Source organism: Oxyura jamaicensis, chromosome 10, assembly GCF_011077185.1.
Source record: "Oxyura jamaicensis isolate SHBP4307 breed ruddy duck chromosome 10, BPBGC_Ojam_1.0, whole genome shotgun sequence".
Taxonomy (NCBI): Eukaryota; Metazoa; Chordata; class Aves; order Anseriformes; family Anatidae; genus Oxyura; species Oxyura jamaicensis.
Window position 1 is genome coordinate 7,611,636 of NC_048902.1, and position 18,341 is coordinate 7,629,976.

The 18,341-nt window shown below is 41.4% G+C and overlaps 2 protein-coding genes across 10 annotated transcripts in view; both read right to left on the reverse strand.

The window, feature by feature from the left end:
- The window catches only part of DAPK2 (death associated protein kinase 2), a 39,383-nt gene extending 37,115 nt beyond the window's left edge, over positions 1–2,268 (reverse strand). For all 3 annotated transcript variants that reach the window (XR_004753472.1, XM_035335437.1, XM_035335436.1), the window contains exons 1-2: positions 2,236–2,268; positions 195–292 (exon numbers count right to left, since the gene is read on the reverse strand). Coding sequence is in view for 2 of the 3 variants with exons in the window: in XM_035335437.1 (XP_035191328.1) it covers positions 195–271 (77 nt within the window). In the remaining variant the exon portion in view is untranslated. The remainder of the gene's footprint in view (positions 1–194; positions 293–2,235) is intronic.
- Positions 2,258–18,341, reverse strand: part of TBC1D2B (TBC1 domain family member 2B) — a 48,540-nt gene continuing 32,456 nt past the window's right edge. For 3 of the 7 annotated variants that reach the window (XM_035335427.1, XM_035335428.1, XM_035335426.1), the window contains exon 13: positions 15,977–16,212. In XM_035335427.1, coding sequence (XP_035191318.1) covers positions 16,017–16,212 — 196 coding nt within the window. In that variant the 3' untranslated portion in view covers positions 15,977–16,016. Of the gene's footprint in view, positions 2,394–11,077; positions 11,401–12,165; positions 12,314–15,570; positions 16,213–18,341 lie in introns of those variants that run through there. The other 4 variants (XR_004753469.1, XM_035335425.1, XM_035335423.1 and 1 more) reach the window with 4 other exon arrangements.

Sequence of the window (18,341 nt, forward strand, 5' to 3'; positions counted from 1 at the left end):
AAAGTTAGCACACTTAACCTAAAAATAATAAATATCCGCAGTGCATTTCTTCTAAAGGAATGTGTTTCGATTGTAATATATTGAAATTGCTTTAGACTGTCGTGCAGTGCATTGATCAGGTCATCATTTTAAGATGCTACAAACATCCCCATGTGTCAGCTTTTACAACAGTGTGTTGTCATCTGTAAACTTACCTTCCTAGCTCTTCCCCAATTTCATAAACGTCCTCCACCTTCTGTTGCTTGAACAAAGCCATGTTTGGACTCTTCATTGATGCACAAAGATGATGGCACTAGAATATTAAGAAAGTATGACACGCATCATGATCTTTCAACAGGCAAAGAACAGGTAAAAAACATTTCTGATATAGTCACTTTGGATCTATTGCAGCTTATTTATGTCAGAACTTACAGTTGACCGGTTAAAGGAATTAATTTATTAGTCTATGCCAAACACTGAGAGCCCAATTCAAAAAAGAGGTGAGCACCTATAAGTGAAGTGCCCTTCACTGAAGTAACTGAGATCATACGCATCCAATTAATGATGTGACAAACTTGTAGACATAAAGCATCCATGCTCCATGAAAGAGAGCTTGTATGAGTATTGCCATTGCAGTACTCTTCATTAGAAGTGTCAGCAGACAGACCACAGCTACAAAAAGACAGTGATTCTATCTAGGGAGCTTTCAGTACAACATCTCCCATTACACGCTAGATGTTGCAAATAAGAAAAAGAGCAGCAGCATTTATTGTATGCACTACCCTGTGTAAAATTGCAATTTGTTTCCCAAAGATAACCTTTTAAGTTCATGACCTCTGTGAGGTCTGGAACAACAAGCCTCACACCAGTGCATTGGGGGAGCTGGGAATACATTATGCTGGGCCTTACTAACCAACAACAACTGAACTTGCCTCGAAGGGTGTTTTTTCCACAAAGAAAGTCAGCCTGCAAAGCAGAGAGCTTCACTAGATTTTCTAATCACAGAATGAGGCAGCTGGGGAAAGAGGAAAAAAACTTGCTATTTATACCGAAGTCAGTGGATTGAAATCCTGGAGATGTTCTGGCAGCCAGGATCATTCCTGGCTCCCAAAATGCAGGGGGCAGAGAGAAACTGAGAAAGAATTCACTATGACATAAGCATGCCCTCATCTTTACCGTGCTACTCAAATGCTCGCCTATTGCAGTGCTAGGCATGAGGAAGCTCTGATGAGTAACACAAGTCTGGTCCCACATTTAGACTGCTGACAGAAGATATAACAATGGAAATGATGAAGCCTTCAATGAAGATCACAAAGCAAAGCCCAGCAAATGAAACTTCTTTTACAAGCTGGCCAGAAATACAAGCATGGATCACAGAATAATGGTGTATTTTTCAAAATTTTGCCCAAGTGTGACACCCTCCATACCAACGTTCATCAACTCAGTCTTTCCATGTGTTTTGTGTGTGTGTTTATTATTATTATTTCTTTTTCTTGCTTGTCCCCCACCACCTTTTTTGGGGCAGGTCATCCAGAAGCTGCTGCTTTTGGAAGAGGAGAAGATCAGAGACATTATTTCTTGGGATATACCCACACAGCCACAAATGTTAAGCTTACAGAAGGTATTTTAACAGTAACCAACCAAACAGTTTACAACATTTAGTGTTTCCTGTGTAGATAAACACTAGCATTATCCTTAATGTCACAAACAGCATCCGCTCTTTAAATCAGACTGAGTAAAGTAGCTATAAGGCCTCTGGTATCATAATAAAATGTAACTGCATTGAGCCATGCAGCTGTTGTCATGCACCTCTGGGCTTTTATTTGTACTCCTCCAAGTAATGCTTACTTCCTTATGAATCCCAGATGCTTCTTGCTCCACATGCACTGAGGACTTCCAGGTTCTGTATTTTTTTATACAGCTCCCTCCTGTTTTTAAATAGCAGTCTTTGGCACACCGAGAAGCATATTTCACCAGCGAACAAAGATCTATTTTGATCTTTTAGAAACAATCTCAATTCAGTTTTGCAAGAAGAGCTAGCTATTTTGATAAACCATGAGACTTCTTAAAATATAGGACAGAGTACCAAAAAGCAATTGCAGGGCTTCTGCCAAGTTGAAATTCGCATTTTCTTCTATTTATTTAATTTTTTTTAAGATTTTCCCAATCTCTATAAGCATATATCATAAGCAGCAAATATGCTGTGAGAATCTAACAGACTTGCCAAAATGCACCCAGCTTTTGTCATGCACTCACCTCAGTGAACAGACTTGCTGCTTTTTCTCTCTCCCTTTCTTTAAGCCCTTGGCTTCTAACACACTGGAGCCATGTTGAGTATCAGTTAATTCCTTTCCAAGTACAGTCCTTCAAAGGAAGGGAAACAGTCTCCTAATTCTTCCACATACGCTTTTTGGCTGGTGTTAACAAAAACTACATGTTAGAACACAAATATTTTGACTGCTTCAACTCAATCAGAGGGGCTACTGCACCAACACTTACCCCGACATTAGTTAGAAGTAACATTCACTCTTTCAAAAAGCAGTAGCAATAAGGAATATCAAGAAGAATGCCTATCCCTCCACCAGGCATGCAGCACCAGTACCTGCCTCTCCCCTCCCGTAGCACAGCTTTGTGTCGTTTTTTGATGGCTCTCACCACACACTCAGTATCTCTGTGCAGTGCATCCTCTTGGACTGCCACTTCCCCAGCACAAGATGCAGGGGGCTCTGTGACCATTCATTTCCCTTCACTCCTTTCCCTTTCACAAGGCATTCATTAGGCGGGGAGATCCCAATGGCCCAGACCAGCCGACATGCCTCGAATGACAGACACCCGCAGTAACCTCATGGAGCAGAGGGAGGTGCAAAGTACCCCTAGCAAAATCTTTCACGCCCTCAGCAGCAGCCTTGCTGGAGGTCTCCACTGCAAATGTGATGGCTCTGTGACAGACTCTGGGAGGCCTATTGCTTTTTCATTAACAAATCTGTCGAAGCCCCAGTTTCAAAACCCTCCTTTAACTTGGCTCTAATGGTGGTCTCTCTCATCTGGCTACCTAAGGCAAATGATAGGAACTGCACAGATTGTGACACTGAAGACCAGAATAACAACATCACTATTGAAGCATACCACAGAAATCAACACTTCCATTTCTCAGCCTAGGCTGGATGCTTTACAATGGTGCTTTTCACTTCCACTTTCACTACGCATATTTTCTCAGACATTTTCTAGGGGATCCTTACTTTTCCTGTATTTTCAGGGTTTTGCAAGGTGAAGCCACAGAAACCGTTCTGCTTCTTTGCTCCTTATTTTCATTCTTCTTATTAATGCCTGGGATAAAAGTGTCCCTTTCCTCTCCATCAAAATAAACAACTAACATTCTACTTTGTAAGCAAACTACCATATTTCTGAAGCAATCTTCCATATCCTCAAGGAAAGCTCATTGACCACTTCTGCTTAGGCCTTGAAACTGTGGTAAACTCTTCAGTTTTAACTCTACAGCATTTATAACTGGGATACCTCTAAGCTATTGGCTTCACATTCAGTTTATATAATTTTGTTTGCAGTTGTTCAGAATGTCATTTTCTGAAGTGTTGGAGCAAACCTAGCTCAACACCCACAGACTTCGGAAGAAGCAAACAAAAGACAAAGCCAAGCCTTGCCAAAAATCCCAAATCTTTTACTCATCCTGATTTGCAAGATCAAGTTCTGAGCCCATGAGAAAGTCAAGCAAAGGAAACTGGCCACATATAAAGAGATGTTGCTGAGACTTGCCCAAAGACTGTCTCTCAGACTGACTACTCCCTTCATCAGAATCCAAGGTACGTGGCTATAAATAACATTGTATACAAACACACCTAAAAAGAAAAACATTGTCCTAAGAGACAGAGAAATTTTGCCTTAAAAACAACTTAAAAACATTGTTCTGAGAACGGGGAACCCACCCAATATGCCTCTGGGAACACAGAGGCTCTGTGTTTGATTGACAAGTTTATTCAGCTCCCAGCATTCTCCAAACAACACACCTACTTCTGCAGATGCACAGAATCCACATAGTATTTTCTCAAAAATAACCAGAAAACTTGTCTCTTTTACTGACCTTGTTCCACAAAGGTCAAAGCAGCAAGCTTGCAACCCCAAGACACCATTCACTCACCCAACTCAAGACTAGAGCCTCGTTTCTGAAGACTGAATGCAAAACTGCTCCAAAGTACCCACAGCCTCCAGTCATACCTCTGATGTTTCCTGTGTCTAACACTGCCTTCCACCCTCATTACTTCTGCAGATCTCTCTCGCTGGCTTTCACCCAGCAGTCAGTCAGCAGGTACCCAAAATAGATCATACACTTGATGATCTCAGACAATTGTCATTAGCAAATACACTGCACAAGGGGGATAAGGTAATAAAAGATGACCTTTACACACTTGAAATTCATCTGAAATAAAAATTCCTTTCAGTCATAAACACAGTCCTCCCCAGACATTGCACGTAGATCTTAGGAAGCTCAGATAACTCCGCAGTTGAAGACGAAAACTACAGTTTTTGTTGGACTCCATTTGCAAACACAGAGCACAAGTATCACAGGGGGAATGAGAGCCTTTTATTTTTTCTCCTTTAGTCACATAGAGATTCCCTGAGGCTGATCAGTGAAAGCTGGCTCCTGAATGAGAGATGGTTGTTCATCTATGACACATTCAGACAAAGAAGTCACAGAGTCACAGAATGGCCTAGGTTGGAAGGGACCTCTGGAAATCATCTGGTCCAACCCCCCTGCCGAGCAGGATCACCCTGAGCACGTTGTGCAGGGTGGTGGCACCCAGGCAGGCTTTGGATATCTCCAGAGAAGAAGACTCCACAACCTCTGGTCAACCTGGCTCAGTGCTCCGTCACCCTCACAGCAGAGAAGTGCCCCGTCATATTAAGCCAGAAGCTCCTGTGCTTCAGTTTGTGCCCATTGCCTCTCATCCTGTCCCTGGGCACAACTGAAAAGAGTCTGGCTCCATTCCCTTGACACACTCCCTTCAGGTATTTATACACATTGATTCATACATTCCAGTCATACACTCATGATAAGAAAACAGGAACAATCAACGTTGTTTTCTGATGCACTTTTTATGCTAACACCTCTATCGCATACAAAGACTGGACCATTCCAGTCACTTGGGGTCTGTACCAGAATTCATTCAAGCTGGAAGGAGGGGGGAAATCAGCTTCGGTCATTTTAGATCCAACTAGAGCCTTAAGAGCTCCGCAGCAAGCTCTGCAGAGGACGTAGCCTTCTGTGCTCTTTCCCAGAACATGCCATGTCTTTTCCTCAACCACCCCACACTGGGGCCATCTCTTCTGTCCTGCTGCCCTAGGATTCCTAGTGTGGAGCATTTTACTACAAAGGCCAGCTGCTACTCAGCATTCACATTTCTTGTTGTGTTTTCATTACGATACCTCATAGAATAGTTCCACCTTTTACACATCCCAAATATTACAAGGTATCAAAGTATTATTAACACTATGCAAATTATTTTCCTACAGCCATGTAACAAAGCCATAGCCAAACCAGAAATAGAATACAGACCTCCCAGGTTCCAGTTTCTGGCACCAGAAACATTTATTGCCTAATCACTTCATGCTCCTAAGTTCTGTCATACCATAAAATCAGATCTTATGTACCCTAAGAAATCACTGTTTTCCAGTGTGATCCAAGGCATGGATTTAAACACATTATTTTATACCAGTATGCACACGGGATGTAGGTGCTCTTACTCCAGTACTGAAGTGCTTTTTTAGTGCCGCTCATGTTCTGGGGATTAAAAATTAATATTCTGAAGACAGTGGCAGAATCCATGTCAAGGGAAGCAGAAGAAATGAAAATGTAATTCATTCTTTCAAATATATATATATATTTTCCTGTGCAGATAAATTATCAGTGCATCAGCACCATTTTTTTTTGACAGTGACTGGTCTGCACATGTTGAATCCACGATAAACATCCACTCAACACTGAATAAGAGAAAGATTATAGAAATCTGAAGTGAGAACAAAACTGTAGGATCATTTGGCTTGTCACAAGCTTTTTCCTCAAGATATCTTCTGTAGCTATTTGGGAAACCAGTTTCAAGTGACTGAGGTAAGAGATGAATAATTTTTCTTTCTGAAATACACCTGACACAAGCTGAATCACTAAACCCCCTTTGGCCAAACTCAGAAGCATCCTCTCTGGCATGCCTTCTCTTTACAAAATAATAGCTACGCTTAAGCAAAACCCAAAATACACATTATGACTGACCATAGTAAAACATCTTCCCTTCTAAGTTGTTTTTTTACTAGACAGAAATAACTACACCAATTTAGAACTAAAACTGCCCAAATCAAGATTAAAAATAAAAAAAAAATAAAAAAAAATCAATTGATACTGTCTTTTTTAGTTTTAGCATAAAGCACCAAATAAGATACTTCTAAGCATTAAGGTGTTTTCCTCTCTCACCCTTCTTGTCTCCATTGAATTTTCTTCCCTTCCCCCCCCCCCTTTTTTTTATCTTGCAAAAGATTACACAATTCTAACAGCATAAAACAAGGTGTTTTTCTCCCCGCTTTCAAATAAAAGTACTTAAGGCACAATTACACAATGGTACTAACTTGAACAAATCTTTATTTTCACCTAAAATTCTTCCTGTCAGAAGGCAACAGTAGTCCAAATTCTTTTCTGTTGGAAAATTCAGGCAGCTGTTACTACCTGTGTGCCTATAACAGACACAAAATGCAGCGAACATCTGAGCAATTCAGTTTGGCCACAGTCTCATTACAGAATCGCCACTGTAGACACCAGCTCTCAAGGGATGCCTCCCAGGTTTACCCTGCAGTAATTATCTGTGTGCTAAACGACCAAAGACTGCGTTTCCAAGCCTCCATTTCAAGGGTACGCACTAGCTCTGCAGCTAATTACAGCTCAGCAGCAGGCAGATAGCTGTGAGGGCCGCTGCTGTAACTGATCCCAGGGCCCTCGCGTGCTTGAGCGATGAGCTTGGTGTGAACGCCTCAGCCAGGGCATGGGGAAAGCCCGCAATGCCCGGCACGCTGGCACAGCATCGGGGCCCCCGCTCCCCGCCCCTGTGGCGCCTTCAAGGATTATGACTGCAGAGCAGAAACATCGCTGACCCCAAGCTGTGATCTGGCTCATGCTACCTGCATCTTTTTCTTACGCACAGAGATGAAGGGCATAGGAAAGTTTGAAACCTACTGACATTTCAGTAGGTTATGATCCCCCAGATGATCATAGTCAAGCTTCTTCCCTATCCCCCTACACGCCTTAAGTAGGTGAGCATGCCGCTGTGGGGCCATTTACAGCTGGTGCTCACGGCTTAAGAGCCCCTTGCTCTATCTACCATGACTGATCAGCCAGAGCAGCAGCTGCCACACGCTTCCACCCCTCTGTTCACACCTTCACTCTTTGCTGTCTCCTAGAAGGATGCGGGCCAGGCAGCGCACTGTGCTTGTGCTGCCCAGAAGCACAAGCACTGTGCTTGTGGCTTCAGAAAACCCACAGATCCTGACTGAAACCTTCTGAGGGAAAAGATGGGATGGAATCTATAGATAATCATGAAAGAGTTTCAAAGCATTTGCACAAAGGCATCAATAAGCTGAGGCATGACCAGCCATCCACGCTGGTCACACAGAGGGGGTACTTCTGAACCTACTTCGCTCCCCAGCCTTTGTGGGACCTGCTGAGGGACAAGTGAAAGCCGCTGCTTGCTGAGATGATGCGGGGAGCTGCCTGCCCCCGTGCTGACAGCCGCGGGTGGAAACCACCAAAGCCCTTCCAAGCACCCGACGCCGAGGGGATGGCCGAGCAGCAGCCCGAGCCACGGCGGCCCCGACGTCCATGCAGACCCCAGGCAGGAGCCGGCGACGAGGGGCGCAGCTCCCCGGCGGGCTCCGGAGTCGCCTCACTTCAGCCTCCGAGCTCCGCCACGGAGCGGGGACAGCGCTCAAGCTGCCGGGGAAGGCACGGCTGGAGAGGCGGGGAGGGGAGCGGAAAGGAAGGACGACGCCGGGGGCTGCGGGCACCCACTTACCGCCGGGCGCGGCCCCTCCGCGGGGCTCCTCAGGGCCGGGGCTGAGGGGGCTGAAGGGGCGGCGCGGGAGCCGCTCACCGAGAGAAGCCGCCGGGGCCGCGCCGGGCGCCCGCCCCTGGGCGTGAGGAAGGGGAGGGGAGGGCAGGGCCGGGCCGGGCCCCACACCCCGCCGCGGGGAGCCGCGGCGCCCCCTCACGGACCCGGGGAAGCCGGGCTGCGGCCGGGAGCCACCAAGAGACAGGGCCAGCTGGGACCGGGGGCGCCGCCGGCTCAGCACTGCGCCTCGGGCTGCGGAAGGGGGACGAGGTGTGCCGGCCCGGCCCCGCTCCGCCCCCCGGCTCCTCACGGCACCAGGCCGGGTTTGAGACCCGGGGCGGGTGGCTGGGACCCCGCCAGGTTCACTGGCCCCGGGGGCTGCGGGGCGCAGGGTACCGTAAGAAGACAGGAAATGGAGCTGGGAGACTCCAAGCCCCACGCAGGCTGTTATGCAGGGAGCTGAGCCCCACCTTCCCCGTATGCCCCCAGGTAAGGGCCCTGCTCTTACAGCCCACTCTGCACATGCAGGACACACACCTGACTCACGGAGGAATAGCGGCTGCCAGGACCAGAGCCCCCGAAACGAGTGCTGCCCAGCAGGGTTTCTTCTCCAGGAAGTCCCGAGAGTCCAAGGCATCACCGCTGAAGTGGCACCAGTTGCTTGCAAGGTGTCTCCCCCTCCTTCTCTGTTGGGGTAGCAATTGGTCCAAGGTTAAGTAAATAGCTCGTGTTGTTCCAGCTTTCAGCAGCACTACACAACAATGCAAGCGACTTCAGAAATCTGCAAGCCCTGGATCTGAAAAACAAACAATTGTCCTCACTTGTTTATTCAGTTGTGCTCCATTTCGTCAATGGGCAAGCTGAGTTACTCTGCAATGATAACAAAGTTTAACCAAGGACACATGCAAAAAATGTAATGGGTGCCTGACATGGCTTAAACAAGACTATTTTGATAAGAACGTGTTGCATGCGAGCAGCACACATAATCCCAGAATTTGACAGCCTTGTATTTGTATTCCACACCTGAGATGTAGAACCTTCCAGACTATGATAGTTCTCCCAAGCTGGTTTGGGAATATTTCAGGTATAGGACCTGATTTCCTTTGCTTTAAGTAGATTCAGAGTACAAGAAAGCAATACCAAGGAATTAACGCCAAAGAGATGAATTCATTAGAGAGAGACTAATGAGAGAGGAACCTCTTCCTATATTCTATGCAAGCCTAAATACAAGGTTACATTGTTTTTTTTTGTGGTCTAAAATTCAAAGTCGCCAAGTGAACTTTCTTTTTGTTTCAAGAAAACATTGGGATTCAAAGAGTGACCAGTCTTCACTGTGCAACTCAAAATGAATTAGCGAGCACTACTATAACAACCAGCTTCCATACTGCTTTCCAAGTTGCCCTAGACAAAATTTTGACTACTGAGAACTCCTTCGTTTGTTTATTCTCCTGTCTTAAAGACATTCCCCAGACCTGTAAAACTGGATTTTCTCCCTCTTTTCAGCAGACAGTAATTGTGATAAATACTGTATGGTCTCCTTAAATTTATTCCAGGCAAGTTAGTATCCAACATTTGTTATAGAGCAATTGTGGTATTTTTCACACCTTACAGACTGAACATAAATGCTTTTAACACAAAGGCTGCCTTTACTTAAAATTCTGTATGCAGTTAAGATAAAGCAAAGCTATGGCAAATTACACATAAACAGGTGGCCTGTTTCCATTGCAAAGCATTGCTAAGATGGTACAATGAATTTCAAAATAATTTTATATTAAGAAAGAGCCTAAATGCTATGCTTTTTATTATCGCACTTAGAAACTTGGCTTCAGACTTCAAGTCAACCAGATTGAACTGTGCCCCTGCTCCATAGCCCAGGAGTTCCACCCAGTTCTCCCAAATCAGAAAGGAAAGTGGCTGTATTTGATATTATAGAGGGTGGAGGACAGGAAATGGGAGCAATAGTAAAGGTTTCAAATGCCATCAGAATGAATTGAAACAGGAAATAAAGCGACTTAATTCCTCACCTTTAGTTCTACAATGTGGTATGATCACATGCAAGTCCCATCAATACTTCTACAAAAATCTCAGAGAAAAGGGCACACAAGGAAGGCCGCTTCTTTTGTTTGCTACAAGGGGAAAAAACAACAGTTTGCCCTGGCAGGCCACAGATGCTTTTGAAATCAAGACAAGCTCTCCCTAGTGCCTGAATAACCCTCACTGAATTTAGTTTCTACTGGCCAGCCCTACAAGGTCTCCCAAAACATATGGGTAGATGGAATCTCATCCCCAATACTATACCCACAGGGTTTACAGGCAAAAATGTAGGTTCTGCATAAATAAGAAATTGCTCTCACCTGGTTTAGTTGTTCAGTTTCCTTTAGAACATTTTAACTCAGATTTCTTTGTATCATCTCTAGCAATCATGTCAAAGCCTTTACGTGCATACAGGACAAGATTAAGAAGGAAAAGTCAAACCTGAGTAGCTTCCAAAGCAGGCAGCACAAGCAACCTGGTAAGTCAGTGAATTCTGAAGACAAACACTGTGATGTCTGCTAACCATGTATTTACCGGTCTCTTTTAGCAGGTAATAAAGAATGAAGCCCATACCTTACTTTTCCATGGGGATGTCCCATGAATAAACACCAGAAAAAACACCACCTGCATTTACAAAAACAGGTAAATAGCCTATTTCATAGTTTAATCACCAATCATGGTGCCTGAAGATATCGAGTCAGTTCATCAGCTCAAACATCAAGTCTTAGAGGCATTGCACTGCAAAAAATATGTAACTTGTACATATATAAAGTACACATTACTTGAAACACACAGGCACCATGTAATCATTCAAGACTAGATGCAACTGAATTAAGGCCAAAGTCTTGTTAATTTCCTCATCTATATTCTAATATTGAAAGTTTTATTACCCTATTCACTTCTCTACAACAGGCAGTTTTCTTATTTAATAACTCTTTGTTTGTTTGTTTTTTTTCTTTTACCTTCAGCATGCATTCCCGAGTTGTGCTTACCAGTCTAGTCCTTCCTCTGACTACCTAGTCATGTTGACAGCGCAGAGTTGGCTGTCAGATATATAGAATTGTAGAGGAGTATGGCTTCTACAGCACGGTATCATGACAAAAACACCATTCTACTAACTTCTTTGTGATTGAACCTTTTACCTTCTTTTCCAGGAGGAAAGCTTCCAAGGCAGAGCACACCCTTCCTTTGCATTATCTCAGTGAATATACTTCACAGCCTTCATGTGTGGGAAATCTTAGAGCCTCATCACTACATGGATTCTGCTTCCAGTGAGGTCAAGGAGCTGCAGATAAGGAAGCTATGTTTAGCGCTTCTGAAAATCCCGTAGAGTGAATACCTGATATACTATAATACAGAACCAGCAGACTTCAGCATGTTCTCCACATCTCAGTTATTCTGAATGGAGAGCAAGATTTTGCAGATACTTGCTCTCAGGTCAGACTAGACCAGCTCTATTTATCCTTTCTAAAATAATGTATTTCTCAGGAATAAGTCTCTTAACATTTATCAGCAACTGCACTTACATTCTTGTTGCAATTCCGTTGAGAACAAATGTCTTGAGCTCAGTCCCAAGGAGGAAACAGGAGCCTCAGCTGTTCTTCAACAGGCCCCAGCAGCTGCTGGGACAACACAACCTGCTCATGCTGAATATGCCAAGTGTCCAAGACAGACCTTGCTCCCCATGCGTTCTCTTTCCAGAATTTTCTGTTTATTCCTCAGGCTTAAAACTTTCAGTATACAGGACAGGAGGTTCTCCTTAGGCCTGAGTATTTTTTTTGCCTCAGTTGCTGCTCTCTATCCTGTTGTGCAAGTCCTTTGAACAGATTTCCAGCTGTGCCAATATCTACTCTTAACAGCTTGCCATCCTATAGCAGAGCTACAGGACAAGAACGTTCTGCTGAAGAGGCTGTGTTAGGAGATACTACACAAATATTCAGGTTTCTTAGGAAGTCTGTTCCCTGTAAGCGCTCATGGAAATTTAATCTTCTCTCCCCACCCCCCCCAGTAACTAAGAACACCAAACACAACTTTACCCAGACAGCAACACCAGCATGCAAAATGTCTATAGTTCACATCTTCATGCTTCAAAGCCAACTTTGCATGTTTGTTCCTCTATACTCTCTAAAATTACATTATCAGACAAAAACACCCGATTTACTAGGGATTTGTTCTGACGGCACCTACAGTTATTCCATCTGTTATGAAAAAAGAAGAACCAGAGCAAGCTGTAATGCAAAGTAAACAATTTATTATTTTTTTTCTTACATCATTTTTTACAAAAATAACATCATGTATGTTTTGTGATTCAGATTTCTTGTACCGCATATTGCTTATTTCCAACATGGCACTTAAGGGAAAATTCAGCAAAACAGCTACACAATTTAGTGAAATAAAGTGACTCGTTTTCCATTTCTCACTTAAGTATGACTGAACAAACAACTCAGCTTACCAAGTGTAGAACCATTCATTTATTCTCTGTCTTAAGGAACAAAAATCTTTCCCTTTCTGCTGAAGTATCTTACCATGTTTACAATGACTGAGTGCGAGGTGCGAATCTGTCACAGAAAACACCTAAAGGGCAATGAAATATTTTTATTCATTACATATCTGGTTAAAAAATCTGGTAACACCTGATGATAACACTACCTATATACACGTCCAGGTAAAGCTGAAATACTATGAAGACTTAATAGCTAGAGGTATTGTGCACCAAACTTCTGCCTATTTAATATAAGGTAACAGAACATTTTTAACCAAGTAACCAGAAGTTTCACTGAAAGTCATGCATAAGCATATGAAGATGGAGAAATATTCTGCAATATGCATATATGCATAATATACTGGGAACCATGCCTAAGAAATTCTGCACATGTGCATGATCTTGAAGTTTTAAAAAAGTAACTCTTTGCAGTCTTCATTTGCATTAACAGGTCAATTTCCTACTAAGTGGCTGGTATGAATGTTAAATCCTCATATACTGTTTTGGAAGCTTTCCCCGAATTGTGAGCACCTGGTATCTGCACAGTTCAGCCTTTTGCAAGGCTGACAAGTCACACTGTATTTTTGTTTGATTTCATTTGGTTTAAATACTGGTTGTATATCCTGCATATCCCTAACTAGTTACTGCTCCTCAAAATCACCAGATTAAGCACCACTAGAAAACTAGTATTTGCCTAAAGACATTTGTAACAGTGAGGAAAGAGTCCCTGGAAGTTGCTTCCTGCTGTATTTGTCTCATTTTTGTTCCACATGGATTTCTAGCAGTCATAGGTTAGATGCCTCTTCAAATTTTTTGACCTTTTAACTAAGGCATCAATTATTATTAACAAAATGAAGTCAACATCTTGCTAGGAACTTCAGTAAATTAACACCAACTCATTTCATAATTGGAAGCTAACAAAATGCCCAGAGACAGCATGATTTCCATAATTTCCTACTATTCATGTTTTAGATTCACATAATGGAATAAGAAACAGAGCTACTTAATGTTACTGTACAAACAGGAAACAGTCTTGTAACATGGCAGGTCATGTTTTGTCATCTACAAATCTTCCCAAACTGTTGCCCTGAAGTTAGTTTTAGCTTCACAACCTAAAAACTTAGATGTATTCTGTATGAAAACATCTCCTAAAGTCATAGATCTAGTTCTAACTGAAGACTCAAAACCTTGGAATAGCAGACTTGTAGGAGACTAAGGTACGTATTTCTAAATTCTTCACCTTAGCATTTCAACTGTTGCCACAGGAAGGAAGATCTTCAAGTTAGAAGTTTTCATTTAACATTTGAAAACAAGATGAAAAAAAAAAAAAAAAGGACATTACAAACCCACTTAGAGACCAGCTCTTCCAAAACAAAGACAGCATAACTAGAAAATTAGAAAAGCTGGTCCCATTTTTATATTCAAATACTGATTGTAAGTTAAAAAAAAGAATACAGTACATGCAATAATATGAAAAAACCCTGCCTAACAAGTTCAAGTAAACAACCAAGAGTAACTAGGAAAAAGAACCAAAAAACTACCACTTACAAAAGACAAGGTAGGGGACATTTTACAAGACAAATGTCATACAAATCAAGATGATCATACCACGTGTCCCTCACTGGCAAGGATTTATTGGCTAATTTGAAGTTATACATTATACAGGAAAAGGCATACATTATATATCAAAAGCAGTCCTGTAAGTTACTTTTCACCTCACTACATATTTCCCTCTCAGATAAACTGATTAATAATATGCTTAGAGAAGGCTATAAATACATCCTTTACAAAAGTGCTGTGAAAAAGAAGCTCCCTGCACACACCTGGATTTTCTAAAACATTTACATGAGTGTACCTGTCATACAAATCCTACTCGTTCTGAGCAAATCAACAGAGAAGTAGAAGCTTCATGCACTTGGACCATTCCTGACAATAAGTTTATTTTTTTTTTTTGCTAATTAACCACTCCCCAAGAGCTGACCTATTTTGAATGTTAGTTTTATCATCATCTATTCAGAAACAACATCTAAGTCCATCTAATATTATGAAGATCCAACAACTGAAGGAGGAACATTGCAAGAGTTCAGTGAATAACCAGCAAAACAAAACAAAACCCACAAACAAACAAAAAAGCAAAAAGCCTCCTCATCCTCAGAACCATTTAAGAGTACTGGAAGTCACAAGCAAGCATGGCCTCCACTCACATTTCCATAATGCTGGAAATGTTTCCTTACAGATGTCTTGAAGCAGATGCACTTAACATTCACAGCAAAGCCGAATACGTTAGGACAATCTTGCATTTTTCCACTGGAAAAGTATCTTACACTTATACGTGCATGCTGTGGCCTTTAGGCTCCTTTGATTGACTGATAAATATTCATTTGTCTTTACTCCCTATTATTATTATACAATAGCTATACAATCATGCAGAAAGAATGCTATATTTCTTTTTAAAGATGAAGACTTGAAGCCCTAAATAAGAAAAGTGATTTCAGTTCAAAGTAATGGAAAAAATACCTTCAATGGATACACAATTAATACATAGTACTCCTGTAGCAAGCTCCATTCTTATTCCATAATGGCTGGGTTTTAGGTGTGGCTTTTTTTGAGACAGCCATCAGAAAAAAAGTGAATAGAAATAAAATTAACTGAACAGAATTTGCTCTATAAAACCTTTTGTATTAATGTGAATCATCATCAACACACTCACCCAGAACAGCATAAGTATTTGCTATCACTGTTTTAGCATATGCTGAATATTCAGGTACAAATAGAGACTTATTTTATACTTGAAGTACATAAGTCTTCTGTTTCATGATCCATTTCATGTCACTTCAGTAAAAGATAAAGGAATGTAAAAGTTCTTATGGTGCTTCAATCCATACTTTACTAGTTGTGACCTAAAAAGTGTAAAAAGTGTTTGTTCCTCCCTATGCCCCCCCCCCCCCCCCAAGGACAACACAATGAACGCCATTTATTGAACAAAACCAAAACTGAAAAATAGCATGTCCACCCACATTGAACCTGCTCTATAAAAAACATGGTTACAATCAAACAGATACAGAAGCTTGGCAATGAATGTAGTAAACAGAATGCAGACTTTAGTTACTACTGCTTCACATATAGACACTAAGCGTGCTGCAGGAAAACAACTGTCAATTGTTGTTTCAGCAATTCAGCTGTATGACTAAACTGAGACAGATACTAAGTGCCTTACATACATTTCTGTGAACATAAATGTAAACAAGTGTTTGGCCTCCACACAATGCCATATATCTGAAAGTGCTGGGGTTTGGAAATTTGTCCTGCATATTTCCAAAAGCAACTACTTTACATTCGGTTTGATAGGATTAATAAAGTGTTTTGGAGGTTAACTCACTTTGGTCATGATCCCAAAGAAAAGTTTATGTTGAGTAGTTTCAACTATCCTCCTCATCATCACTAATAAGGTCTCTTTTTTCTACGCAGGTCTCTCGTTCACGCAGGAAATCCTCACGAATGGCTTCAAGTTCAGTTAGTTCGAGACGTACTTTCTCCAGGTGATAGGTCCTTCTGTTCCTGATCTGACGTAATGGAAAAGGATTCAGGTCTCCAAACGCAATACCAGTCAGTTTCCTGTAAGATTATATAACATAACACAATAATCATTCACATTTAGAATCTTTTGAAATCAGTTTTGTACCACAGTAGTATCAGTATCTAGCATGTGACTGACATCTGTTTTCCTTCACGTACCTGACAGATCTCAAATGTTATCAGGATTGAAAAAAAGTTCTATAAAGTACACAGTTTTAGTTACTTCAAGTGGTAAAATGTTCTCAAATGCTCACCAGTCCTCAAAGCCACCTGCAAATTCTATATACAACTATAACAGTTATAGTTCTTGACAACACTGAAGACGTAAGCTTGGCTAATCAGATCTTCATTGGCTAGGTTGAATACCCAGTACATCCAGATACCCAGTTATACACCGGAAAGCTCATTCAACACCAGGACAGTCAGCTCTCAACTTATCCAGGATAATGAAGTATTGCAAGAGACCAGGTAACGCCTGGGACAGTACAGGTGAAAACAAGGATAGCACAAAACACATTAAAGACAAACTGATACGATGATAAAGCTCAGGAGTTTTACTGGATGGAGCAGAGATCTCTGAGCTAGCGTCAGCTCAAGCTAGTCAGATCACACAGCAAAGCATCACAAGAGCTCTTCCAGAGACACGCTATGACATCCCATCATACAGTCACAATGAAACTAGTCACTGATCTACCTAGTCAGTCCGAAGATACAGTTAATTAAATGATTACTGTTGATCTGCACCTAAACAAGTTCTTACTACTTACTGAAGGAAAAAGGGGAACTGGAGCTTAACTTAGTCTAGTTTCATTATCAGCTGAACCCTAATACTAAGACAATTTATTTGGACAGTTTATTTAAGAGTAAGCTCTCCCTAGGTTTGTATTTTGGGGTAAGAAATGACTATTTCCTGCTATTTATGAACAGAATATAGCCTCTCTACCTGTGCACATATGGAACACAATTATCACCTGTAAAAAAACTAGGTAAATACACAGCCTAGGATGTCCTATAACCTGAAGTATGTTTATGAGCATTTTGGTATATACTTTTCTCTATTAGAGAGCTTAAACTTACAAGATTATTTTGCACTGTTTCTAACTCATTGAGGATGTTCATGAATTCTATAAAAATAGTCTTTTGGAATTTTTCTTCTACAGGATGATTTTTTTTGTCCATATCATTATCGGACATAATTCTACGTGTTTCGGTACTGTTTAAATTTTGATGTTGTAAAACTTGTACAAAAAAAATGGTAGAATATCAGACGAGTTGGTTTGAATAATTTTACAGTACGATCACACAAATCAGTTCTGACATGGAAGTTAATATCCCCTAGGTGGCACTACACACCACTACACCATCCTTGCAACTTTGACTTTTAAAATCCCATGAAAGCAAGGATTTACAGACCAGCATAGCATGTTTTTGTACTATATGCACTTTTGATGCACTGAATTCTGGCCTTACCTGAACAATGTTACAGATACTTTAAAGATATCTCAGCACCAGACATTTTATACAGGAGCGAGAAATCATCACCTGCTTTACATAACAGTAAGAAGAAAGGAAAACCAAATCTAAAGTTCTGACTCCTCCATCGCATTTTCCAACCTTTAGTTACTCATGGTACTGCTGGGATGCACATTATACATTTGATTATAGGATATATTCTTAAAATATCCACAAATTTTAGGTTCTGATTTTTTATTTTTATTTTATTTTATTTTTTTAAGTTTTATTTATTGCTTCGTTTAAAAAATATGTGCCCCTTCTTCCCCAAACCAAATACATACTTTTCTGTCCCTTCCAGATTTGGAAGCATGGTCAGCATTTCATCAGTCACAAATGGATGAGTACAACAAGTGCTCAGCATTTTTCAAATCAAAGAGGGAACACTAAAATACAAAGCACAATGCTACTCTCCCTCAAGAGTTTTCACAGATGTTTCAGCAGAGAAAGCAGCAGCTGTTATCAAGACTTTCACTATCTAAAGCAGGTGCAGAATATTCTCCCTGCATCAGTCCCAGCAATCCTTTTTAATCATAGAATGAGATTATTCAGTTTTAAATTGTTCCAGTTAAAACTGCAAGTCAGGAATTAAAAATAGTAAATAGCTCTTAAAAGACGGAGACAAAATACAAGCATAATTCTGTCTGGAATTTATT